General features: G+C 43.3%; 3 protein-coding genes across 11 annotated transcripts; 1 reads left to right on the top strand and 2 right to left on the bottom strand.

Annotated features, from left to right (window-relative positions):
• Positions 1–156: 156 nt before the first annotated feature.
• On the bottom strand, positions 157–12,075 carry LOC109900518 (coiled-coil domain-containing protein 9). Of its 8 annotated transcripts, none has more exons than XM_031836892.1 (6): positions 11,319–11,423; positions 11,043–11,203; positions 10,775–10,873; positions 10,335–10,481; positions 9,520–9,672; positions 157–1,603 (listed from the first exon to the last, which is right to left on the bottom strand). In XM_031836892.1, exons 2-6 carry the CDS (start codon positions 11,124–11,126, stop codon positions 1,373–1,375), a joined length of 714 nt encoding a protein of 237 aa, XP_031692752.1. In that variant the 5' UTR covers positions 11,127–11,203; positions 11,319–11,423; the 3' UTR covers positions 157–1,372. The 8 variants fall into 8 exon arrangements, with proteins under 8 accessions (XP_031692752.1, XP_020351763.1, XP_020351762.1 ...); XM_020496174.2 differs by lacking the exon at positions 11,319–11,423 and adding an exon at positions 11,426–12,075 and having other exon boundaries at positions 520–1,603; positions 9,520–9,669; XM_020496173.2 differs by lacking the exon at positions 11,319–11,423 and adding an exon at positions 11,426–11,730 and having other exon boundaries at positions 520–1,603.
• On the top strand, positions 10,444–27,335 carry zbtb25 (zinc finger and BTB domain containing 25). 2 transcript variants are annotated; one of them, XM_020496170.2, is made up of 3 exons: positions 10,444–10,556; positions 23,039–23,175; positions 23,851–27,333. In XM_020496170.2, the coding sequence occupies exons 2-3, from the start codon at positions 23,153–23,155 to the stop codon at positions 25,094–25,096; spliced, it is 1,269 nt and encodes a 422-aa protein (XP_020351759.1). In that variant the 5' UTR covers positions 10,444–10,556; positions 23,039–23,152; the 3' UTR covers positions 25,097–27,333. The 2 variants fall into 2 exon arrangements, with proteins under 2 accessions (XP_020351759.1, XP_031692749.1); XM_031836889.1 differs by lacking the exon at positions 10,444–10,556 and having other exon boundaries at positions 21,267–23,175; positions 23,851–27,335.
• On the bottom strand, positions 12,084–21,187 carry zbtb1 (zinc finger and BTB domain containing 1). Its single transcript, XM_020496168.2, has 2 exons — positions 20,902–21,187; positions 12,084–19,351 (listed from the first exon to the last, which is right to left on the bottom strand). Exon 2 carries the CDS (start codon positions 19,345–19,347, stop codon positions 17,251–17,253), a length of 2,097 nt encoding a protein of 698 aa, XP_020351757.1. The 5' UTR covers positions 19,348–19,351; positions 20,902–21,187; the 3' UTR covers positions 12,084–17,250.

The following is a 27,335-nucleotide window of genomic DNA, read 5'->3' as shown; positions in this document are numbered from 1 at the left end:
GGAAAGTTGTGAATAACCTAGGCTATTCTAAACTGTATTATGCACGCAGGTACTAGTCCCAATTGAGTGTACTTATTAGGTTGTATTTCCATATCTGTATTTCCATATCTGAAATTTCTTGGTGCAGAGCTGGCAGACGGTCGGCCAAGAGGACAACGCAAAAAATAAAAACACCCACTCGCTTAGAGGGTCAATGTAGTTTGGTGTTCAAATCATTTTAATTGAGAAACATTAACCAGAGATGGCATATAAAAAGCTACTTGTCAATACAGTACCTATCCACCCAGATCCATTAATGGCATAGTTCTCCCAAATAACTTTGTTTCCTTACCCTGTAAGCAGTCTATGGACAAGGTAAAACAGAAATCCATGCTTTGGTGGTTTCCCTGGGGAAGTGTGAAAAATGCTAATATAGATACCATGACTTTGGATTTGTGTGAAACGTATCTAGTGACGCAGGCCCCGTTGATCTGGCCAAACGACATCGGAACAGCCACTCTCTCTGTCGTAATGAGGACCACTAAATTGCTTCCGCTATACCAATGAAAATTTACCTTAAGAGGTTTCAATCAAAAATGGCTCAATGGCATACATTGTACCTATCATGAGTCGGTAAACGGCAGCGTAGCCTAGTGGTTAGAGCGTTGGACTAGTAACCGGAAGGTTGTGAGTTCAAACCCCCAAGCTGACAAGGTACAAATCTGTCGTTCTGCCCCTGAACAGGCAGTTAACCCACTGTTCCTAGGCCATCATTGAAAATAAGAATTTGTTCTTAACTGACTTGCCTAGTTAAATAAAGGTTAAAAAAAAAAAAAAAAAAAAAACTTCAGTAGTTGTTCTCCAGGTGAGTATTCTTTTTGTAAACCATTTAAGAACCAAAATGGAATCAAACAGAACAAAAAAAAACATTTATATTGGAACACATTCAGGAAGTCTCCTCCCTGTATCAAATTGCACATCAGCTACGCAGACAAAAATAACATTTAGAACAGGGGAATTCAGGGAACAGTTCATTACACAAACAGAACCATATCAGTGTACAAACGAAGTTACGGTTTGGATATAAAACCCAGAGTAAAGACAACTTTTAATCAAGGTCCATGGTGGTACATCTCTGGGCATCATGCTAGAATAAGAATTTAGAGAGAAGTCAAGTACATTGAGTGTTAACTTCATTCTCCCTCTACTCTCTGTCAGAGAAAGTGTGAGGAAAGAAGAACAAAGCTTGTGGTTGCTCATTTATAAAGTACAAAAAAAAATGTACCATTCACAGTGAAAATATCAAGAAATAAAGTGCAATACACCAGTAAACATGCACAAATACAAACAGTGGTTGACTGAACAAGAAAATGAGAATTGTGTCATTGTCCAGCTAACGGGCCTTCTTACGCTGCTCCCTGCTGCTCTGGAGGTGTACTGCCAGGTCGTCCTGGTCGAGCAGTTCCATCTGCTCCCTGCTGCTCTGTAGGTGTACTGCCAGATTGTCCTGGTGTTGGTCGAGCAGTTCCACAATCGAGCGGTTGCGTCTCTTCCAGCGTAGGTACTCTCGCCTCTCTACGTCCGATGTGCTGCCACTGTGGTCAGTGCAGTAGTCTCCTGCATCCTGGGAGATAAAGAAAGATTACTTAGAAATAGGAGCCAATTGAAGAACTGATGTTACGCTGCTATTTTGCTTCCAATGGTCTTGTGGCCCTTGTTAAGGTCAACGGCATCAAGTACTTTACCAAGTACCAGTTAAGCCAAAACCCTGGTTGCCTCTGTCAGGAAGCTGATACTTGGCCACAAGTGGCTCTACCAGCAAAACAACACCAAAATATACAAAGAAATGGTAAAAAAAAACATTTTGCAATAGCTGTCTAAGTCTGCGGACTTGAATTCCATTAAAAACCTGTGGTTTGAATTGAGGAATTCCATAAGCGCAGACAAAGGATAAAGGACCTAGAAAGGGTCTGTGCGGAGGAATGAGCTAAGACCCCCAACGTGTTTTGTAATCTCAAAACATTTTAGAAAAAGGCTGTCATTATCCTCACAAGGGGATGGTGCTATAATCATTTTGACCCCCAATCTTATTACTTGTTCAACTAAATCTGAGCAATTGTATTAGTCTAAAATATACTTTGAGAATACAATACATCTCAGCATTTGCATTACATTTTTTTTATTTTTATAGCTCATCTTTGTCAAGAGTGCCAACAATTATGGACCTGATAGATATAGATATATATATATATCTCAACAACAGCTAACTAGGTTTCCTCTTGACATTCCACTTTTAGCTACAAAACCACAATATTTAAAATTGAAGGCAATGGAAAGACTAGTGAAGAATCTACTTTGACTTGCTTTCTTGTAGGCTAGCGAGCTAGCTAAGTTAGCCACGATAGCTAGCATGCTAATATTAGCTAACTGCTTCTAAAAAACAGCCAGTTACAAACAACAATTTGAAAAAGTTGTGACTGGCAAGATAGCAAAGAGGACAAAGCCTATACAACTAAAACACCAGCTGTGTAAGCCAAGAGGATGATGTCATGTTCCAAGCAAATTTAAAGCATAAAACATTTTTTTTTTTTTAAGTATAAAAAAAATGGGTGCAATAAAAAAATGGGTGCAATTATAAAAATATAATTTCTAAAAACCTGTTTTCACTGTCATTATGGGGTATGTGTGTAGATTGCTGAGGATTTTTATTTACTTAACTCATTTTAGAATAAGGCTGTAACGTAACAATGTGGAAAAAGGGGTCTGAATACTTTCCGAATGCACTGTATGCTTTGGCCACAACTATAAGTAAAAGGACAACAACTGTTTGGGGTAAGGGCAGAAAATGATTTCACTGGACAGTTTAACTACTGGTGTGACTGTGGCGTGTTTGAGCTGAGATGGGACACATACAGTGGTGAGGGACTGGTTGATTTCTATGAAGGCACCAGAGCAGGTAAGCAGGGATAGGGTCTAGTGAGCAAGTGGTGAGCCTCATTGTCCTAACCAGCTGCAGTAACTGTGGAGGAGATCCTTGACTCAGGGATCAGAGGAACTGGGTAGATCCCCTACAGGGGCTGATGAGGACAGGATGTTGTTGTTTCCAATATTAACATTTGAAAGAAGCACAGGTATTGATGGCACCGTTCTGAGGAGGCTGAGGTAGGTTGGAGAAGCTTGCTCACAGTAGACAACAGCACCTGGGAGTTTGTAGCAGCTACTCTTCCTGGGGCCCAGCAAAATTAAGGCAGATATACATGTTAAATAAACATTACAATACATTCACAGATATCACAACATTAAGTGTGCCCTCAGGCCCCTACTACCACAAAATCAATGTCTACATTTGTGTATGGTGCGTTTGAATGCATGAGTGTTGCTTCACAGTCTCGCTGTTCCATAAGGTGTAATTTTGTATATTTACATTTTACTGTTGGCATGAGTTACTTGATGTGGAATAGAGTTCCATGTCGTCATGGCTCTATGTAGTACTGTGCACCTCCCATAGTCTGTTCTGGACTTGGGCACTGAAGAGACCTCTTGTGGCATGTCGTGGGGTATGCATGCATGGGTGTCCGAGCTGTGTACTAGCAGTCCCAAAAGCGTCAGCTCGGTGCATTCAACAAGTCAATACCGCTCACAAATACAAGACGTGAAGTCAATCCCTCCTTATTCATGTTAGCTCTGTGTGCACCACTGCCGTTGCTGGTCAGTACAACACCCGTTTGTAGTTTTGCTGATGTTGCTCAAACATCTGCACATGTACAGTTCTCATATACGGTGTACAAGACATTATGAACACCGTAATATTTAGTTGCACCCCCTTTTGCCCTCTGAACAGCCTCAATTTGTCGAGGCATGGAGTGTACAATGGTGTCCAAAACATTCCACAGGGACGCTGGTTCATGTTGACTCCAATGCTTCCCACAGTTGTCCATTCTTGAGACACAAAGGAAACTGTTGAGCGTGAAAACGCCTTGGAGGCATGGACTGTGTAGGTGTGCCGTGCCTTTTGAACAGGGTATGTTAGTAGGTGCCAGGCGCACCGGTTTGTGTCAAGAACTGCAATGCTGCTGGATTTTTCCACACTCAGTTTCCCGTGTGTATCAAGGATGGTCCACCACCCAAAAGGACATCCAGACAAATTGAGAACTGCGGGAAGCATCTATTTTACCTTTATTTAACTAGGCAAGTCAGTTAAGAACAACTTCTTATTTACAATGACAGCCTAGTGGGTTAACTGCCTCGTTCAGGGGCAGAACGACAGATCTGCCCCTTGTCAGCTCGGGGGTTTGAACTTGCAACCTTCCGGTTACTAGTCCAATGCTCTAACCACTAGGCTACCCTGCCGCCCCAGGACACTGCCGGAGTCAGAGCTGGAGAATATCCAGAAAGCAGCAGAATGCCTACAGTATCCTCAACCTGCACAGTATTCCTATGACAGAGTCACAGGTCACTTACCCTAACCGACATCCCCCCCCCAAAAAAAAGACACTAGGCAACATTTAGCATTGATTTTGAATGTAATTTATCGATTTAGTATAGATACCATTAGCTGTTTATTAAAACCTTGTCCGAGTTCTCACATACGTCTCCCCTCTTCTCTCTACAGAGTTATGCACTGAGGAAAAAGAGCTCGCACATTGCAGTGTCTCAAGATGAAAAGGAAGGTTCTTAATGATATGGCTGACTATGACGACTTAATCAAATAATAATTTGTACTCTAATACGATGTTTGCGTTTCCTAAAAATCTTTTGAAATGCATCCTCGTCCATAAAAATGCACACAGCCAGATAGTTATGGCCTAACAATTGGCCTTCAGGCCAATTAATCTCCTGCGGGCCTTAACTAAATGAATTAGTATATGTAAAAATGCTATTTTTTATTAACCTCGATTTGGACATGGATTTTACGTCAATGAGTCGGAGGCAAAATAATTATTCCCGGACCAGGCCCAAAGTCCCGACACTCTGCGTCGACTGCGCTATCGAGGCGTCATGTGGGCTGGTACCCTGTGTATATAGCAAAGTTATCATTGTGAATTGATAACTTGTTCCTTGTATTATTTGTGTTCTCCTTGTGTTATTTCTCTACATTGTTGGAAGAGTCTGTCAGTAAGCATTTCACTATTAGTCTACACCGGTTTACCAAGCATGTGAAAAATTATATTTGAGGGGTTAGTAATTTGGTAACAAGGACAAATATATCCTCTGATACCAACCATAAAATCCCCCACAGCCTGGGTTGTGTTCATTGGACATCAAATGGAAGAAAACTGACTGAAACTGGGAGGGACTACCAGGGCTTGCCCAATAAGGAATGCCTATTTCTGTTTTATGTTGTAAAGCTGTTATCTTTTGCGAGCCTTAGTGAACACAACCCTAGTCATGGATGATTAACTGGGACTGTAGCACTGGTCTAGGACAGGGGTATTCAAACCTCTCCTTGGGTATCCCGAGCCGTTCAACATATTTTAACTATGCCACAGCTAGCACACATGATTCAACTTGACAACTACTGTATTCAAGCCCTTGAATAGGACAATCAAGTGACCTAGTTAAGGGCGACAAAAAAAATAAAATGGTGAAACGTCTCAGGGTCCCAGAGGACAGGTTTAAAAACCACTGGTCTAGGGGCTCAGTGCCTGGGAGATAAGAGTCAGCGGCTGGGAAAGAGTAGATATTTCCCCCTCTTATCCCTAAGGAAAGAGGGGTGGAGGGGCTGTGACACAGGCAGGGAACACAGCTGGTTAGTCTTCAGTAGGGCGTTCAGATAGAAACATAACGTAGAGCAGACAAGCCTTTGACATGTGGCCAGAGGAATCGGTTTGGCTCTAGCTACAACATTGTTATTTTCCCCCTGGGTGAACGCTTGCAGCCCTGATGTTCGGATAGCAAATCCCTTTCACTTCCCTCTTTTGTAACAGCTAAAAAGTTGTCATATTTTAGTTTAAGGAGGACTTCACAGGGAGAAAAGAAAGCCATTGAGAGGAGAGCTAGGGAGACATCTGGAATGTATCGAGATAAAATCATGTAGGGAGAGAGAGGAGAAATGCTGAGAGGTTGTTGCATGATGTGCTGCCCATCTCCTGAGATTTGGGGAGGGGACGACGGGTATTTTCCATTAGTGCTGGGGGACAGCGTGAGGGACACTTGGGGCTGGGCGATATGGACAGAAAATCACAACATTTGATGGTATGGCAGTATTTCATGTTTGTGAAGTTCTTAGTATGTTTTACGTGTAGGGCATGGACCAATTATAGGGCTTTACTGAGTTCCCCACTCGGTTTTATACTCAACCAGACGAGAACAAAACTGACAGTGAATTAGTCCAATTTGTTGGACTTCATTTATTTACCAAATAGTTATACCAGTATGTGAATCCATACCAGTTTATACGATATTGCCCAGCCCTAGGGACCGTCAGCGGATTACCACTCTCACTCCCAGGCCTCACCAGGCTCCCACAGAAACTAGTGCTTTCAATGTCCCTCTTTCTCCTGGGTCGCGGTGTCCGTAGAGGCAGACAACGCCCCTGTTGCATAACCTGTAGTATAAAAAGGCAGACTTGGTGCCGTGCGCTTCTCATGTGTGTGTCACACCTTCGATTGATCGTCACAACAGGGGTAGTGTCATTCGTTCCCAAGAAACACCAGAGCATGTGTTTGTGCACATGCGAGCGCCCGTTATTCACAACCCCCGGAGACTAGGGTGGCCCTGTCATACCCCATAATTCATCTCCATTTGCAGGCTGGGTGTGGGGGCAGAATGATGAAGCAGGAATACAGACAAAACAGAATTCAAAGATGTATTTAACTTAGTGGGGAATCAAATGTACTTGCCCAAGTTTATCATAAGACATGAACAGAGATTCCTATCCCCCTGCCAAAAAACTAATTGTTGGTGGTACAAAACTGTTTTATTAAGACAGCAAGTTCGAGGTAGTTTCGCGAGCCAATGTTAACTAGCGCAATGACTGGAAGACTAGGCAGCAGGTACCTAGCGGTTAGGAGCGTTGGGCCAGCAACCGAAAGGTCGCTGGTTTTTAATCCCGAGCCGACAAGGTGGAAAAATCTGCCGTTCTGCCCAGTATAGCCCCAACAACAACTGCTTCCCAGGAGCCGATGACGTGGATGTTGATTAAGGCAGCCTCCCGCACCTCTTCGATTCAGAGAGGTTGGGTTAAATGCAGAAGACACATTTCAGTTGAATGCAATTAGTTGCGCAATTGACTAGGTATCCCCTTCCCCTATGGGTAGCTACGGCATGTGGTGTGCAGTGTGGGAATTTGCTTGATGTCACTATGCAAAGCAATGCACCAATGAGAAAGCTCAGCACCTACCAAATGAAAACAGTTGGCCTTCGCTACAGGATGATTTGCTGTCCATCAGAGCCTGGCCGTTCCCTCCAATCGACCTGTGATCATAGGCCTCAAGCCTAACATGAGACATCTTCCATTGATATCCATGCATGATTTAGCCTACACGTGGGCTTGGAATTACACACATTTTTCTCAAGTTAGGATTCGGCCCTCACAAAGATTTGCCCAAACATCAAAAGTTGGTAGACGGCACCAGCAACGTAGAGGGCTGTAACACCGAGAGGTTTATTCAGAACGACCCAAAACTCAGACAACAACACATACAGTAGTAGACTTAGCCTATGGATTCAACAGTATGCAATACATGGAAATCTTACAATGATTCTATCAACACCACTCTGAACTTGGCATGATATAGGCCCATTATAGTAACAGGGTATGCACTATAAAATTAAAGTGAACACTGTTAGGCCTAGTGTGACATGTATGGTCTACGCACATTTATACAAGTGTAAATCAGTCGGCAGATTATGGCCAGCAGTGAATTCTGCATCATGTCTTGACCGGTGGGTGTAATCAGGCCTAATTGTAATCGCTCAGGAAACTGAGAGACTTCAGTCTCAGTGGGGGAGAAATGTGACGTAGCAGCTTTGATGCTTTTTTTTCGTGGAGAGGGCTCCACAGCTGCCCAACAGAACGCATGAGGCACTAGTTGTTGGTCCAATTGGTGACATTTAATAGCTTCCGATCATGCACTTTAACAAGTGAAAAGTAGAATTCAATAAATAAAATAAAACTTCACTAAAAAGCTGCTACATGGGTAAATTGACATGACTAATACATGGGTCAATACATACAGTAGAATAGCCCTGGCCTAATTCCAACAAACAAGTAGTGGAGAAACATGCTCAGTGTGCAACAGCACACTCAAGTGGACAAGATCGGAACCACAGCCCAGGAACAACAACACAGTGTACCAATGTCAAAAATGTAGACAGGACAACCTTAATTCATCACCACCCGGATGATTCATTCATCCTTCCTATATTGCATCATATTGAAAGAGAACAGAGTACACCATCAAACACTAGGCCTACTGTGTTAATCAAGGACGACCCTTCGACAACACATTTCACAATATCAGATGATGGCGGTAACATGCCTTCACAGGGCTCTATTCAACTAGTCCAACAACAATCCCCATGGGGAATAAATAGAAACTCTGCTGCAGTTGAATAATTAGAGGTCAGATTGGCATCCACCCCTGAGCTTCCATTCCAGCCCGATTCCACTGTCACAGCCAGTTACTAAAGTGTCTAAAAGTGGGACATTTATGTTGTGTGGCCTGGTCTGGGCCGTGCTCAAAAAGGACAAAAATGCCCGAAAACGCTCAAAAAGAAAAACAGTCAAACGGGGACGTACTGTGATCTTGTCCAATAGTTTCCCCATTGCAAAACAATTTGCCACACTGTGCCCTAATAAACACCATCCTGATGTGTGGTGGAATGTTTTCTGCCACAAAATGGCTGCCATGGCCTCATCCAGGTAGGTACATCACATTAGTGGTGGATGAGGAGAGTATTCCCCATACAATGTTAAGTGCCAAGAGCACCACCAGCTGCCTATAAAACCAATATAAAGTTCAAATTCTCAACAGGACTACACACTGGATACAACCGATGTACAGTGGGTTCCACAGTAGTGTATACAACTGCTGGCCCTATGATATAGCTGTAGGCCCTGTAGTAGCTTCCCATACAGTAGACTTCATGGCAGAGCACTAGCTCCTACCAGTTAGCATGAGATAGCGTGCCATGCAGTTCGGCCTAGTGGATGACATGCTGCTTTCATTGCACTTGGCAGCCTACAGGGCACTGTGCTCTGCCTGCGAGTGGTTTCTCAGCATTCCATGGGGATCAAAGACAGCTGTTATAGAAACATGAGTAGAACATGGGCGAGTCTGAAATATCAGTTAATGGGGGTAAATCTTTTCTTGCGTAACATTTCCCACGGGGGAAAGGAAGCCAGGTCTATTGGATTGGGACACGACCCATGTAGCGCAATGGCATGCGGGTTCAAGAGGGATATCAATATTTTATTGCCTGTATGTTTCTTGAGCAACACAAAAAATCACACTTTTAACGCTTAAACCCTTGTGAATGACAGCAGAGTCCAGCGCATAGTGGACAGTTCTGACCCGTGTTGGTAAAAGCACTTACCTCACCGTTGTCTATAGTGCAGATTATCAGTTGCCTTTCCTCCAAAATGTTTTTCTCCTCCCCACATCTCTTTTCCAGGCGGTCCTCCAACCTCCGTGATTTGGGCTGCCTTCTGCCTCCATTAGACCGCCTTGCCACCAAACGGGTGTCCTTCTCCATAGGACACATAGGAGAGGGGATATTAGATGGTGCATTGAATTAATAAATAAAAAGCATTATTCATTTTTTCAGAGGGAAAACTGTATGTCACCTGCAATGTCACCCCATCAATAGAGATAATGGGAACAGCAATGTTGATACTGTAACTACAAGTTATCCTGTATTATTTATCAGTAGGGGTCGGGGTGCGATCAAGTGGATGACTACAAGTTATCCTGTATTATTTATCAGTAGGGGTCGGGGTGCGATCAACTGGATGACTACAAGTTATCCTGTATTATTTATCAGTAGGGGTCGGGGTGCGATCAACTGGATGACTACAAGTTATCCTGTATTATTTATCAGTAGGGGTCGGGGTGCGATCAACTGGATGACTACAAGTTATCCTGTATTATTTATCAGTAGGGGTCGGGGTGCGATCAACTGGATGACTACAAGTTATCCTGTATTATTTATCAGTAGGGGTCGGGGTGCGAGCAACTGGATGAATCCAGGTCAACTTTAGGAATCTTTCAGTCCATTTGATGCATTTCAATTAACCAATTAATTTCATGACTCAGGATACTGCTTTATTATGTTTCCTTGCAGTCAATTAGCAAGTGAGAAGTGCAATGTCTCCCCCAAGCGGGCTGCACAGGAAACACCTGGGTTGGCACCTGGTTCATTACGGTGATGGTGAGGCTCTCCCACTGGTCCGACACATCAGTGGTATGAGCTGAATAACTGGTTTTGACCAGTTTGGTGCTTTTGGGCAGCAGGGCTGCCCCCCTACGCTCAGCCCTTCTCCTGTCCTCCTCAACTTCCTATGAAGAATGAGACATGTCATGTGACTATAGCCGAGGCCTCAATGCAGACAAAGACACGAGGAAAATGTAAAGGTAACCAATTCAGTGACCATTTGCATTCTGCTTTTTAGGTAACAAAGCCTCTACTGAAAATACACCATCGAACATTCAGATAAATGTTTCCGAATATGATGAAAGGCTTCAGTTTCAAATTCCTTACCTAAACCTTTTCAAAATAGTAGCATATAGTGTTTACCTTTGTATGATATCAGTTTCAGTCAGGACGCTGCACTAGCTACTGATAGACTTACTTTGAACCTTTTCAACAAAGCCTCATTTCGCCTCCTCATCTCCTCAATCCTCCTTTCCAGCTCCATGGCTGGGCCTACAACCTCCGGCTCTGTAGAACACTAGCAAGGGGAAAGCAATGCGTTTATTAACAAGTCTAGCATCTTAGAAAAATTAACGTAAGGCAAAGCAACTTGAACGAGAGATCCACCACCATCGGCCTTTTGTGTCATTTTCCTGAGCAGATAACTAGGCGAGTTTGCTAGAACAAAAACTAAATCAAAGCTTTGCCTTCACAATTTCTTCTTCTGAAGATTCCTCAGACGATTCTGAAGAATCTAGTTCCAGTATGGCGTTGCATTCAGGGTCGTGCATGACCACATTATCGTTGTCATGGGGACTCTGGCATTGGCATAGACTTTTCCCAGTCTGACCCGACCTGCGCCTGTCACCTGCAGACCATCAACAAGTTTGCAAAACATAGTGAAACGGTTGAATAATTGTGACTACAGTATTTCGTTTGAAACTGAAATATTGAGTAAATGTGTGCACAGCTAAATAGCTTACTAAAGTCAGTTTAGCCAACGCATATAACTAGGGTGTGAGAAACTGAAGGAGTAAATTCACTATCTGGCCAAAACTGTTTGTAGAAACTACATTTACTTGTAACTTACCGTCAATACTTTGGGCCATGGCGAATTTGTAAACAAAAAACACTTTGGCGCGCACACTTTCTCCGCCTTTTTGCTAGCTGCTAACCACGGATAGCAATATTTTGAGAGTTGAGTTTGCGTCAGAGCACGAGGTACAAACAAGCAACTACCAGTAATCAATTATCTAACCAACATGGCCAACAGGCTGCAATTCTGATATTTTTTCCCCCACTAATTGGTATTTTAGCCATTCAGACCAGTTCTCAATTTTTTTTTGATGCGATTGGCTAGATGGGATACAGTTTATGTCAAAGGCCGCATTTACACAGCCAGCCTAATTCTGATCTTTTGCCCAATTATTGGCATTAGAGCTGATCTAATTGATCAAAAGACCAATTAGTGGTAAAATAAAGAAGATCCAAATTCATCTGTCTGTGTTAACGCAGCCAAAGGGACGTCCAAAGTTGCATGTTGGGGAGAATTTTAGCATTTTTGCTAAACCTTTCCTAACCTTAACCTAATTATCCTAACCCGCTGCATAAATTCTCCAACCTGCTACGAAAAGTCACTTTGGACCGTAGTTGTTTACCACCTAGTCAAATCTAACATAGTAGGCCAAGCCTTCTCTAGCTACCTACCAGCATGGTGATAGATCAAATAAGTTTGCAAAACACCACACTTGGTTGGTGAACATCTTTATTATCAATCTTGTTTATTTAATTTTTCATTTCATGCAATCAATTGCTGTATAATGACCAACTATTGTTTATCCTAAAAATGTCTCATATCGACAGTGCAGTTACAGCAAAACCACTCATCATATACAATTTACAATGCAAATGAACATGGCTCTATGGTTGCATTTACACAAGCCACCCAATTCTGATCTATGCCCAATTATTGGCAAAAGAGCTGTTTTGATTGGTTAAAAGACCAATTATAGGGTGAAAAGATTTGGCGGCATGTGTAAATGCAGCCTTTGTTTTCTGCCCTGTGTGTGGATTAGAGAACAAATCAGTGCTCCCTCCGATAAATATATTGGATTGATGTCAGGTGCAGACCATAGGAGCTAGTCCTAGTTTGGCTGTGTGTAGTTAAAGCAAAATCACTCATCATATACGATTTGCAATGCAAATGAACATAGCTCTATGGCTGTGTTTACACAGGTGACCCAATTCTGGTCTTTTGCCCAATTATTGGCAAAAGATCTCATCTGATTTGTCAAAATATAAAATCTGAATTAGTCTTCCTGTGTAAACAGCCTTTGTATATTTTTCCTTCATGAAATATAAAATACTACAACCCTTGCCAAGGTAGACTCCTTACAATCTCTCCCAAGTGGGTTAACTCTATAAAAGCCTCACTTGAGGTGACATGAGTTACCAGATTGTATGCATACCAACACATTTTCGTACCCATTTTGCATTACTTTAACGGTTCTAAAAAGCAATAACAAATTTAAATTGCAGCAGTGAAAACGCAGAAATGACAAATGACTTATGCTTTTGTTTAACACCGGTTTGGTTTTCAAACTCATCTCACTCTAATATACTTAATGAAAGAAAAAAAAAATTCACCCCAACAACCATGTTATTTTCTTGTTCCTCACAACCAAGGTACTGTCTGAAGGATAATTTCAATTTGTTTTACCTTGCTTTTGATTGGATAGGGCCCTGAGTAGTAGATCATATACAGAAATAAGCTTGCTTGCTCATTAATAATTCTTAATTTACCCCCTGAAGGGATGTCACTCCTGTTTAGGTTACTAAAATACAACCTCCATACAGATGTAGGATCTTAAATTTGACCTATATAGCAAAAATAATCCTGCAGCTAAAGTATTTTAACACAATGTTTCTTGATATGTGGTTAGGCTATTCGCTGGCCAAAAGTAGGCTACATGAAAATTCCATTTCTGTTAATATGTGTTAGTGTGGGTTTTCAGTAAATTTACAATTCATTAATATTCTCAGCAACAAAAGAGTGATCAAATTAAGATCCTACATCTGTACATGGTCATGTTGTAGGCCTACATTATGATGGCTTAAAATAATTGATAACTCATACCCAAATAATGTTGTTGACTCATTCTATACTTGTATTTGTGGCCAAAGTTTTTGGCCAAGACGTCTCAATGAGGGGTTTGATTAATTTAGCCCATGTAGGCATGTTTTGCACCGGGTGAAAGTTGATTGCATTCATTTTGAAACTGGGCTGCCTTCAGGCATGAGCTAGGTGTGACGTAGGAGCACGTGGAGTAATGAGTAGGACTCTGTGTTTTCAAATGCGAAAGTGATTGCTTTTTTTTCAAATGCAAAAGTGATTGCTTTTGAGCTTTATCTGCCTTCCCAATGAAAATGAGTCAATTCTAACATTTTGTTTTATGGAATATATATGTATGTTTCTGGACGATGCACCATGCTGCCTTGTTGACAAAATGACGGAGCGACGTAGATTACTTTTCCGTTTGAGAAGGGCGCTCTTCCCTCCCCTCTTTCGCCCGATGATAGAATGTGCTTTCTTTGCCAGGTACCCGGCTGGTCAGTATAATCGAATCCGTCCACTGACTCATTGGCTGAGCTGGCCAATCAGCTGTTTACTTATCACGGATATTTTTATCGACCGGTGTACACCCACACCATTCAAACACAGAAAAGCTGCTTTTTAACTTTTTTATACCTTTTTTTTTTTCAAGAAAGATATTTCACTCATATTAACCAGGTTTCCAACTAACCTTTTCTATACGAGTAAAGTATATGTCAGATATTAAATGACAGGCCTGATGGAAACTGAAAGGTTTTAGGTAAACTTTCCAAATTTCGACAAAACAAAATACACTAGACAATGTGGGATCTTCTTTTGTGTCTGTAAAATGTATTATGTGAGAAATGTCAGTGGAAACGCTTTTAATAATAATGTCAGCATGTAGACTAGGGTTCCCCAACTGGCAGCCTGGGGGACAAATTTGACCCAAGTTTTCTGTGAAAATTTGTATATATATATATATTTTTTTTCATGTTATTCTTGGTCAAAAAAGACTGTACAAACATCAGCAAATCAGCTCCAAGTGATTTTAGATTTGTAAATCGAGAGATATACAGTATGTGATCGTATACAAAGGTAAGCAAGGTTTGAAATGATTCTGTTTTAGTTAAATATTATATAGTTTGGGCTTCTTGAGGTCAATTTGCAGTTGACAAATGATTTGTAATTATGTTCTGGCCACCTGACCATCCACTCAAGAAAAGGAAAGAATCAGTCCACGGCTGAATCTAGATGATGATCCCTGATGTAGGCTATAAGTGCGCTCTAGCCAACAGTACTGTATCTGTGCACTGTTGGCTGGAGCGCACTGCCAATGCCGGACTGGGAACATAATGACATTTTTTTGGGGGTGAGAAAACCATAAAAAGAGTTGAATGTGATGGAAACCCATTTAACTTGTATTTTTTGTTGTCGGTACATGGGAATATAAACGCAAAAGCTATTTTTTACGTGCATAGCCTTTAATCTGCAACATCTCTGGTGGAAAAATGCGCATTTTATTTTTATGCAATTTTTTTAGAATATTCACATGGAAATCTGTCACCATTAGATGGACACCTAGCTATAGTAATTAATTATAGATCATATTTCATAGAAATTTGGAAACACCGGATAGCTACTTTAAGAGGCTTTACCAGCTTCCACACGACTGCATGTCGTTTCAAGATGTTTTAAAGGAGTATGTTCTCTCTGCAGTGCAACAAACAAAAGTATTAGCATTTCACAATAGCAACACGTGTGACATTGTCCAACATGCAGGAGTCATACTGCTCAAGTAACTCCCCGCAATATAACACTACCAATGTAGGACAAAGCTTAATATTGGCTGTGTAATGCAATCAAACAAAAGTTCAAACAACAGAAAATGTTAAAGGAAGCTTCCGACTAAATCTATCCAAGCTGAAGAGAAAGCAAATGTAACATGAATGAAGTCATCGATTAGCAAATAAAAGTTCCCAAGAGTGGATTCGGACATAGTTTTAGTCTGTGTACAGTATGCAAAAAATGAAATATTACAATTTTTGATTGTCTATAAAGCCAAATTACTGTCATATAGTCACCGGGTCGAAGTTATGTTGCTAATTGTATAGGTAATATACAATACTCCTACCTTACCAGGAAAACTGAATAAGAATCAATGTAGACATCATAACTGTTTTCTCACACAGTGATAAAAGTCATTACTGTATAACAACAATAGAAATCCTTTGAATCGAAGTCTGTTTGAAAAGCGAATAGCCCAACATTGCATAGTAAACAGGTGAAATAATTGATTAAGCAAAAGAGCGAGTGCATGATCTTGCCTTGGTGGCATGAAAGATTTCATATGGAATTAGGTGATAACCGTTGTCAAGAGTAAAGCATTCTAGTGTTTTTTTGTGTGTCCTATTTACAATCTGAAGTTCTCACAGCTATTGAACTTTCCACTTAAAAAGCAACTTTCATTAAGAAAAAAAAAGTGTTCATATCTGATATGAGTTGTAGTCATGTGTATCAACTCTGCTAGAAAATAAATCTATCAAAACTATCATTTGGGGTTTAAAGGTCCAATGCAGCTGTTTTTATCTCAATATCAAATCATTTCTGGGTAACAATTAAGTACCTTACTGTGATTATTTTCAATTAAAATTGTCAAAAATAAACAAAAATAGCTTCTTAGCAAAGAGGAATTTCTCAAGCAAGAAATTTGCTAGGACTGTCTGAGAGTGGTCTGAGTGCGGAGGGAAAAACTGAAAACTAGCTGTTATTGGCAGAGGTTTGGAACTCTTTGTTATTGGTATATTAATTAATTTACCACCTGGTGATGACACCCGGCAGGCCAAAACTCCACCCCACCAAAACCAGTCTTTTACATTTGAGTCATTTAGCAGACGCTCTTAACCAGAGCGACTTACAGTAGTGAGTGCATACATTTTTGTACTTTTTTTGTGCGGGTCCCTGTGGGCTCTTACACTAAAAGGGCATTATATAATAATTTTCACAATTTCACAGTATTATTCCAACCTCATAGTGTGGCAATATATATAAAACACAGGGAAATCATGTTTCTGACTGCACTGGGCCTTTAAAGACAGGAATTTCTGAGCCTGTCTGAAACAGAATTTTGGAAAACCGTGATGCAGCCTATGTTATGATTGGGCTAAACAAACGATGCCTCTCTTTCCATTTCGTAGCATCATTTTAAAATACAAGGTGCCAGATGAGTCAATTTGTTGAGATATTCAGTTATGCTTGTCCATGTCCCTAATGCTTTACATTGAAATGACAAAGAAGTGAGCGTTGCAAAGTGGCAAAGACTGGCAGACAGTGTTCAGAATGCAATGCCACTCTCATGCACACCTGTAAAGCAAGAGCACGGCACTGCCAAAGCAAAGGCAAGGCCATTCTTCATTGTAAATGCACAAGTGCTATGTACAGTAACTACTCACAAAGACTATATTGAAGTGTGGATTCATATTACAATCAAAACACACCTCTTTGCACGGAACTTAAGTTGAATCCACTTCATTCCATGAACTGTGTATTGCATAGGCTGTTTGCTGAGAAACACCAGATTCCAAAAGCCTTAAAAGATGAGCCAAGGATTTGTGTACTGTGGCACTGTCAACGAATGGCAGTAATGTGTGTTTAGTACAGGGGTGTGAAACTAATGACAAAATGGCCAAAATTTGAGGCAATAACACACTTTGATTATTCATACAAATTTGAAAGTGCAGATTTTATAGGTTTTCTTTTTTTGGTGTTCAAGTGCATAAATTTGTTCTCACATTTATGGCTTTTAAGTAATAGATGCATAAAATTCAGGCAGGACACAGTCTTTTGGTGTGCTTGGAGTTGTAGTGGCTCCGCATGTCCTTGCGAAGGCGAAACTTCTCCCCGCAGACGCCACAGATGTACAGGTGCACGTCCATGTGCTTCTCCAGGTGCTCTCCGCTGGGAAAGATCTGGAAGCACACCTGGCAGATGGTCTCGCCGGCCGACAGGTGCGAAATCATGTGGCGCACATGGTCGTGTTTGAGGAAGGTTCCCTGGTCACACACGGGGCAGACGTAGCGCGCCATGCCCTTGTGCATGTCGGTGTGCAGCCGAAGCTGCCGCTCACGCAGGAACTGCTTGCCGCACGTCTGGCAGGTGAACTGCTTCTCCTTGGTGTGGACGGTGTAGTGCTCCCGCAGGTGGCAGCGCTGGTAGAAGCCCTTGCCACAGATGGCGCAGAAGTGCTTGCGCCGGTGGTCCGGTTCGACGCCGCCATCCTCCAGCAGAGCGGGGCGGAACAGCTCCTGCTCGTGGCAGGCCAGAGCATGCTCCAATGCTAGGCTCTCACTCTGGAAAAGCAAGCCACACTGGGGGCAGGCCAGGTCACCCCCCTCCAGCAGCCCATCGTCCATGGCCTGCGGGTCCTCGGGCAGGGGCGAGTCTGCCTCCTCCCCGTGGGAGTCGGTGTCCGCACCCTGAGGTTCGCCACAACGCTCAGCGTGCTCCTGCAGTTGCCTCCCCTTGATTAGGACCTGGCCACACCTCCCGCAGGCACAGATGTGGCCCATGTGGCTGGAGATGTAGTGAGCTGACTGGTCCTCCTTTGTGAGCAGTTCCCCACACAGCTCACACGGTGCACTGTCCCCGTCCTGCTTCTCCTCTTTAATCTTGCGCATCTTAACAGGTATGCCAGAATCCTTGTTGCTGGACATGTGCCCCTCGAATGGCTCGTTGCTGTCGTCCATGACTGAAACACAAGCCTCGGCCTCCCGGTTAAATTTAATCGGTTCCCTCATAGTGTCGCTGAGTGCACCGTGCCTCGCACTGATCTCTCCCACCTGAACTACCTTAATGCCATCCATCTCGGACACCACGCTTTCTTCCAGCTCCACCTTGATGGTGATATTTCTAGCAGAACCAGGCTCGTTATCCGTACCAACTGTCATGGACCTGATCACTGTGTCAGCGTCTGACTTGTGGTCCGGCCAATCCTCTTCACCCTTGCAGACCACCCTGTGCTCCTCCATCCCCTCAGAGGCCGAGCTCTCCACCTTGCTGGAGTCGTTGTCTGCCTCGGAGCTGGTCCTGGGGACCTGAAAGGCCTTACGATTGGTGCAGGTGAGGATGTGCTCGATCAGCAACTTCTCGCAGCTAAAGACAAAGCCACAGTCGTCGCAGGTGTATGTGCGCCCGAAGCGGGGGCGCTCTTTCAGGGTGGCACTCCGGCCACCGGGCCTCTTGCGCAGGTCACAAGGCTGTTCAGCCACACTGTCTAGAAACGGTGGTGCAACTACTACCAAAGGGGAAGCCACATCCTCCACCACAAGTGGAGGCCTGTTGACTTGGACAGGAATGCTTGGTCGCACAGGCACAGCAGTGATGGCAACTTTGGGCAAACTTTTGGGCTCCCCCTCTGGGGTGCTTGGCTTCTGCTGCTCGTACATGCGGACTCCAAACATCATTTTTCCTGCAATTGCCGGGCCAATGGAGGAGGAGGAGCTGGATGAGGTGGTGGAGGAAGAGGAGGAGGCCGAGGAGGACGGTGTGAGGTTGGAGGTGTTCCTGATGTCCCTGAGGTCCTCCAGGGTGTCTGGGATGTAGTACATCTGCAGGTAGGCCATTGAGACCTTGAGCTCCTCAAACTCGTAGCTGCCCACCACGATGCAGCCAAGGTACATGAGCTGCAGGATGAGGTCGAAGCACTCTGCACTGATCTGCATGTTGCTGAGATCCATGCGAGCTGTCCCCTGCTGGTCCCGGATGAACATCATGCGGAAGTAGGAGCTGCACGCAGCCAGCACTGCCTTGTGGGCCCTGAAGTAGATGTCGCCAATGGCTATACAGCAGTCGCACAGGAAGCCCCACTCCCGTTGGTTGTTGAGCTGCTGCAGCACATGCTCGCTGTGGCTCGGCCTCGCCATCACCCTGGAAGAGTGAAGGGGAGAGCAGCGAATTAGCAAAGCAATGCTTCAATCTAAAGATGCTACATTTAGTTATTTAAGCAAGTGCCAAATCTGTTTGAAAACACAATTGCACATCTTAAGCTTCATTGAGTGGTTATTATCCCTGTACAATAACCCTCATTAAAAACAAAGGTTAAATAAAACAAAAGAGGACATTTAAAAAAAATGTAAACTCTCATGCCTTAATTAACTTCTCAAAATAGTGCTAAGCATTGCATGTTGAAGTAAAGTATTTTTATAAGGTCTGCATGTGGCAAAAACGTGTATTTATTTTATTTTTATTTAACCTTTATTTAACCAGGCAAGTCAGTTAAAGAACAAATTCTTATTTTCAATGACAGCCTAGGAACAGTGGGTTAACTGCCTGTTCAGGGACAGAACGACAGATTTGTACCTTGTCAGCTCGGGGGTTTGAACTTGCAACCTTCCGGGTTACTAGTCCAACGCTCTAACCACTAGGCTCACCCTAAAGACAATTCTTGTCATCCAGGTATGTACTCACACAGGACTATATTATCAAATTTACGATTTCAAAACGATGTAGCCTAATTTTATAATATACAGTAGAGCACATTATGTCTTGAACTAGTGTGGCGGAATAAAGCCTAGAGGTTAGAGAGGTATGCCTGCAATCGGAGGGTTGCTGGTTTGAATCACACCTATGATGGGGAAATATCTGTCGGGATTCAGGTATTCCATCTCCTGACTTTGTGCCCATGAGCAAGGCACCTAATCCCTTAATGCTACACTGTAACAGACCCTGGCCTCCAACCGCTCAGTGTGTGTGTGTTTGTGTAAGCGTTCCTCAGGAAGCCGTGCTCCACTGGAAGCAAAAAATACATATATCTACCGTATATAGCTAGCTTTAAAAAAATATATAATTTACAGATTTACAGTGATGTCAATTACAGATTTTCTACAGTAACAGTGTTTACAAAGTGGAGTTCAGTCTGCACTGCATTTGTAGCCTTTTTTAAAAGCCTATAACATAAAATGTACTTGAACTTAGTTGATCACAATGAAATATCTGTTTGTCCAACAGCTATAGACTACTAGTCTATCAATGGTCTACTTTGATAATGTGCAGTGAGGTGATGTCCTCTTATTTATGGCTCAAAAATAGCCGTTTCTTTGTCGGTACTCGTTGACTGCTCAAATCCCGCCCACCAATTTTCATTGGCCTGTTTTAGAGACTAAATCGTGCGGGCATCGTGGCTGTCAATCATACCTCACTAAAAGTAACGATGACCTAAACAGCTTTACAATCATTCCAATCGGAGCATCCGCGTAAATGAGTGATTATTATTTCTTGTTGAAAATATCGGGAGGACCAAACAATGTGAAACCAAAATGGAGAGACCTCCACAGCAGTGGCAGTGTTGTCGGAAATCTCACGCAAGCACGCACTGCCACCCCCGCGCTCCTACCCGCATTCACTCTATGAGAAAAAAGCACAGGGTTTTTCCGAAAGCAGGAATGTTTACTCTGTGAAAACACTGAATAAATACTCACCGACAATAAATGGAGCAGACTGTGGATGTAGTAAAACTCAAGTTGGGGTGTAATGTCCAGAAGTTCCACCTGAACCGCTTTTATCCAACCATAAACTTGTGACGAGAATAATCGCGAGGGCGAAGCAAGCCCCTTCTGCAGCACGGATGAAAGAACTTCCGCACAGCCGCTCTGCCGAGCTCGTTCACCGCACTGAGCGAGATCCAGCCCCACTCACGCAAATCCAAACCTCCCGAGACTGGGTGTACTGTAACAAGGCAGTGACTAGGCTGCTCAGCTGGACGCGTACAAGTAAAATGGACGAACATAGAGACTGTGACTGTGGCATAGGCTATTTAAGTTAATAGAGCAAATGCATAAAATTAACAAGGTTTATCTTCCTCCGCATAAATTTGATTAAAAGCCTAATTTAATTGCCTATTTATTTCGCCTCCATATGCACTTACTATAATAACCCACCGATAAGGATGGTGTAGGTACACATTTGATTAATCTTAAAGTTTTACAGAAGTAGGCTTACATCTTGATAGGATGTTAAGGCTACATTTCAGCATAAAGGCAAATTAGAAAAATATCAAATCTCCAAGGCGTGCGTTTATGATGCTGTACTACTTGGTTATTAGAACTTTGAGGCGCTCTTAAATTGACTGAACATGTCAATGTCAATTTTAGAATGTTACCCTTACTTCAGTGTTTGTCAACCAACGACATATGTTTTAGGGGAACGTAAAACACACGGTATTTACACAATTTGAACAACTTGGTTTTTTACACACGGTATTTACAAAATGTTCACACCTTTTTATGACAGAACAGCAAATATACAGTAGGCTACTGTACAGTCACGTGACGAATAAAAACCTCAGGAGACAATCACATAGGAAGACGCGCGAGACCGTGCGAGAATTTCTCTGTGGCAACAAATAGACTACGTACGAAATATAAACCTTTATTTAATATATATTTCGCAAATAGGTGGTAAGAAAGACTTCCGATTATCGTATTTGCTTTGTTTTGCAAATAGGAGGGGATATCCAAATGCATGCATTGGGGCCCGTGTGGGTTATCGAGGCTGTTCACGGTTGTTGATTTTGTCTAGAAGGAACACTTGATTTGGTCGGCAGGAACACTTGATAGGCTACAACGCAGACGTGTGCGAATCGATGTGATGATGTAGTGAAACAAGCTGGTGAATATATTTTGAGACCGCCTGTGGGTTGTAGGCTACATAGGGGACTGGCATGTTGACCATCATTTAGGATGGTATTTTTCGGTTATTTGCATATTTATTCGAAAGCTGACCCCTTTATCTGTGGCGGTTGCAAGAATGCATGCGTTGCTATGTCTGACAGTCCATCATATTGTCCCGTCTGCTTTGAAGTAGTCAGCATAAATGGATACAATTAAATAAAGGGTTTGCTACAATGTAAACATGCCCTATCTATTGCAACAATGTAACGGTATATTATATCGGCCCACTCTCTGTTACAATGTAATAACCTTGCCGTAAGTATACATCGACATAAAATGAACTGTTTTTATGTCAAAGTAATTATTAGGTTGCGGTTCCTCAATGTTTCATCTTTTCACACCGGAAGTGAAACTCTTATTACCTAAGATGTCAACAGGTAGAAAGTTACGCAGATGCCAACATCTGGCCAATAGTCTTTTTTTTTAGGGGGGGCGGGGTGCTACTTTCAGTTTTTTGACCAGCAGAGTACGCCATTGTTTCAGCAGCACATTCAGAAATTCCTTAATGCATGCTTCAGAGGTGTGACATTTTATGAACTTATTTTCGGTGTGTTCTAGAGGCTGAGAAAATAGTTTGATCATATAGAATCACATGTTGTCTTTGCACAGCAATCAGACCTGGCCTGGATTCCAATAGTATTCGTGTATATTTATTGAGCTTACCTGGCACAATGGAACCAATTTGAATAGTCCCAGAAGTGCAAACTCCGCCCCAAACTATTTGAAAGGAAGTGAATACTATTTTAACCCAGGTCTGCACAACATATCCTCTCCTGAACCTAATTTTTATATTATGAATTACTATGTGCGTATATTTATGTGTGTGACATGAGGTGGAGTGGGGGGTATCATGGACGTTTCCAGCCACAGCCTGTTCCTCTTGCAGCAGCTCAACGTCCAGAGGGAGTTTGGCTTCCTGTGCGACTGCACAGTCGCCATTGGCAACGTGTACTTCAAGGCCCACCGGGCCGTGCTTGCTGCCTTCTCCAACTACTTCAAGATGATCTTCATTCATCAGTCCAGGTTAGATGCATACTGCATGACTGTTGCATTCTGTGACACACTAAGGGTGTTATTTAATTTGACCTTTATTTAACTAGGCAAGTCGGTTAAGAATAAATTCTTATTTTCAATGATGGCCTACCAGGTAATAGTGGTTTAACTGCCTTGTTCAAAACGACAGATTTTTACCTTCCTAGCTCAGGGACTCGATCTTGCAACCTTTCGGTTGCTAGTCCAACGCTCTAACCACTAAGCTACCTGCCACCCAATGAGTGCCTATGTGTATAGCAAGTCCCTTCAAGTAAATAGTTGGCCATCATTTTTTGGTCTTGTTTTACAGTACCAGGGTCTAGTGACCATCAGAGGTTGTTTCAGTGATATTGGGGATTAGAAGGGGTGTTGTGTAAAGTTGTCTCACATGTACTGATTGTTAACCACATGTTTCTTTGGCTGCAAGAATAGATTAATAGAATATCATTGAGACTGGTAATGCACTTGTGTGTTTGTTTTACCTGAATGTCCTGCACGAGAGAAGGTCTTAACTAGTTTGCAGACATATATCTAACTTTACAAAATCCAAGGGACTTGGATATACTATATATATATATATATATATATATTAGAGACAGGAAATATGAATGTGCTTTGAGAGTAAAGGCTAATATACTCTCCCACTGTCTATCGTCATCTTCATAGTGAGTGCATTAAGATCCAGCCCACGGACATCCAGCCAGACGTTTTCAGCTACCTGCTCCACATCATGTACACAGGCATGGGCCCCAAGCAGCCGGTGGACCATGGCCGCCTCCAGGAGGGCATCAAGTTCCTCCATGCCTACCAGCTGTGCAGTAAGCCTGGTGAGGGTGGGCCCGATGCCGCCACCGCCGACCTTGTCCGCATGTCCAACCTGTACGGCATTCAGATTTCATCCCAGTTAGCAAACAAGGAGGGTACTGGGGTCCCTAAAGGTAGTGCAGGGGCCCGGGGAGGGGGCGGCCCCGAGGACGGGCGTTCGTCTACTCGGGCAGGCCGCTCCCACACAACCCAGTTTTCAATGACTGTGGGGATGGAGGGCGTCGCCTCATCAGGCTGTCAGCCTTTCTCTGGTCTCCTCCGTGGTGTCTCCTCTGTGGCTTCCGGCGACGACTCAGACATCTCAACGCGCATCAAGCAGGAGACGGTGGAGGAAGAGGGAGAGGAGTGCCATCAGGTGCCAGGCGGGGGAGGGTCCCCGACGTCTCCTTTGGCCCAGGGCGGCAACCCCTGCCAGGGCCTCTTGTTCAAGGATGGCCCCCATGCGCTGCTGTGCCCCCGGTGCGGCGAGCGCTGCTCGTCCCCCGAGGGGCTCCGCGAGCACCTGTTCAGCCACGCCACTTGCACCCTGGACCCCAGCGGACTAATGGAGGGCCTCTCCCAGGGCGGGGGAGGGGACACAGTGGGCACTGAGGACCAGCAGCAGCGGGGGTGCACCCAGGATCAGCAGGATGCAGGCTACCTGGAGGAGGCCCTGAGACAGAGCCAAGCCCTAGCTGACGAGCTCGCCACCGAGCTAAGGCGGAGCAGGGGGGGTATAGCCGGTGGCACCAGTACACCCCCCACCGCCACCATGACCACCTCCACTACCAGTCACACACGAAAGCGCAAGATTGCCTGCTCCGTGTGCAGCCTGCGCTTCACCCAGAAGAGCCAGCTGCAGGAGCACATGTACACGCACACGGGCAAGCCGTCGCGCTACCATCGCTACAGCCGCCTCTGCAGCCAGCTCATCCACGCTTCTGGGCACTTCTGCGAGGGGCCACCGGAGGGCGGCGGGGTGGTGGCAAGCACTACAGTAGCGCTGGCGGAGGAGGCAAACAGGGAAGCTCAGGACAATGGCAGCTCCTGCTATTCGCTAGACTCTGAGATCTCGCAGGAGAGCGTGGACAACATCGCTGTGGAATGAAAGCGAAAACAAACTGTAGAAATGATGAAAGAAATACATCAACTCCCATTTTACATAGGTGATGTGTTGGAGTCACCACCTAATTTGATAACTCTTGTTTGTGTGATTATGCAGTAGCCTCTCTTTTTTTGAGTGTTTTCTTAGAAAACTGGATTAACAATGGTAATTGGTAAGAACTATGTACTTATACTTGTTACAAGGTAATTGACATAAGTCATACCCTTCCAGTTACCCGGGGATAACAGCTATGTAATAAGAAGTGTTTTGTGAATACATCTTCATTCTCCCATCTGCACTCATCAGAGACTGTGCACAGCTGGTTCGTCTTCATTAGGGCACGACGATAGTAAAACGTTTTTGCAATGGAAAATGAAACTTAGTGATTCTTATTGGACGATTCCAGATAGTGCCTCCTGTTTCACCCTGTTTGAGTTTGTTTTCTTCAGTTTGATTCCTACTGAACATGACCCTGTTTCAGTTGCGTTCCTTACCTTTCGTCATTAACTTTCCACTGATCCGGTTGTATCCTGTCCTTTTGTCAATACCGTCATCTCTCTGTCGGTTAGATGAAACCCTGTGATGTGAATCCAGTGTAAAGTGTATGTTATTTTATTCAGTGAACGGTTGAATAGAATAGAACATGGTATTTAAAAGAGGAATGTGTTGTCTCTCTCTCAGTTGTCATATTTTACCAGCTGGTATATTGATTGGAAATGTATCTGCATTGTTTTCTGACTCTCAGAAAATAACTCTCACTCTCAGAAATAAGTAGCTGTTGAAATGGAGCCTGGCTTGTTGTTATGGAGGGTTGTCAGGGTTACAGGAATTTGCAAGGGACAAATTCTTACGCCCACAATGTTGCAGTACACAATTGATGTATGGTAGTACATCATTACACATATTGGAACATTTAAATATTTCCCTCCAAAATCTTGAGCAGGGGCTTGGTGTTCCTCTTTTTATTTCTTTAATCTCAACAAACTAGCACTTACAAACGAGCACAGTATACCTAAACTTGATAATTAGCAGAGAACTTGCTTGGCAAAGCTTCATTCACCTTCAAGAAGTGTGTACTAACTATGAAAATGGACATGTATGCAAAAAAAAGACAAAGCCACAAGTGTCATCCCAAATCCTTTAAAGCTGGAAAACCTGGGGATGTATTCAAGTGTCACAGGAGAGCTGATCTAGGATCAGGTCCCCCCCTGTCTTATTCATTCTAGATCTGATTCGGATTCTAAATCAGCACTCCTCTGAGATGTTTAACACATACGACCCTTAGCAGTGTTTAACTACAGAGGAAACCTGTTGAATGTACTTTATCCTGTGCTACCGAGTGGCACGGCGGTCTAAGGCACTGCAAGAGGTGTCACTACAGTCCCTGGTTCAAATCCAGGCTGTATCACATCCGGCCATGATTGGGAGTCCCATAGGGTGGCGCACAATTGGCCCAGCGTTATCCAGGTTTGGCTGGGGTAGGCCGTCATTGTAAATAAGAATTTGTTCTTAACTGACTTGCCTAGTTAAATCAAATTTAAACTAAATCCTTGATAACACTAAGAGGAAGGACTTATTTTAGCTCATAACAGGCTAACATGAGTAGAAGTAGCCTGACGACTCACACTAAGTTCTTCCGCTGCTCTGTCATTAGTTACATACTTCAATCTGAGACTGCCATCATTGAAAGATGAAGGGTTTTGGTGACGAAGGGCATTGTACAAAACAAAGTGTTCGCATTTGGTAAAGGGTGGAGGGTTGGGGAGGTACTCAGATCCAGACTCATGGCGGAGAAAACAACTAAAGTCCGTGGGCGTGGCGTAGCGTTTGGCCAGAGCAAAGAGTCTGGGTAGCCAGGCAAGAGTAGAAGTGACTAAAAGAGATACTCTGAACTGAAATAGTTCTCTAAAGCTTTATCATTGTGCGATTGTAGATTCATATTCGACGGATATGTGGCAATGGCTATCAGAGTGTGTAGAAGAATGCATCTAGTAATGTTGAACCAGGAACCTGTATGTACTGCGATAGACAGTATAAACCTAGGATTATCAAATGGACCTTTCTGGGTTTGTTTCCATTCTATCCTGTTGGTGTGTGTGACCTCTGGTATGTTTCAGTTGGCTACTCTTCTATGGCTTTTCCACTTTGTCATACACTTTGTCGTGGTTTCATGCTTTCTTTAATCTGTGTCACTTTTCCATACATGGAAAAGGTTTTGTAAATAAATATATTTTGTAACAGA

The sequence above is a fragment of the Oncorhynchus kisutch genome, linkage group LG12 (genome assembly GCF_002021735.2).
Source record: "Oncorhynchus kisutch isolate 150728-3 linkage group LG12, Okis_V2, whole genome shotgun sequence".
NCBI lineage: Eukaryota > Metazoa > Chordata > Actinopteri > Salmoniformes > Salmonidae > Oncorhynchus > Oncorhynchus kisutch.
Note: the sequence above shows the minus strand (reverse complement) of the source record. Positions and strands in the feature narration are given on the sequence as shown.

Bases quoted from the DNA above. Each gene is read 5' to 3' on its own strand.
- LOC109900518 (XM_020496171.2), bottom strand. The intron at 10,482-10,774 runs GTAAGTCTATCA...CATTCTTCATAG, and splicing joins CTTTGTTGAAAAGGTTCAAA to GAAGTTGAGGAGGACAGGAG. The intron at 1,604-9,519 runs GTAAGTGCTTTT...TTTATCTCCCAG, and splicing joins GCACTATAGACAACGGTGAG to GATGCAGGAGACTACTGCAC.
- zbtb1 (XM_020496168.2), bottom strand. From the start codon at position 19,347: ATGGCGAGGCCGAGCCACAGCGAGCATGTGCTGCAGCAGCTCAACAAC.
- zbtb25 (XM_031836889.1), top strand. From the start codon at position 23,003: ATGGACGTTTCCAGCCACAGCCTGTTCCTCTTGCAGCAGCTCAACGTC. The intron at 23,176-23,850 runs GTTAGATGCATA...TCATCTTCATAG, and splicing joins ATCTTCATTCATCAGTCCAG to TGAGTGCATTAAGATCCAGC.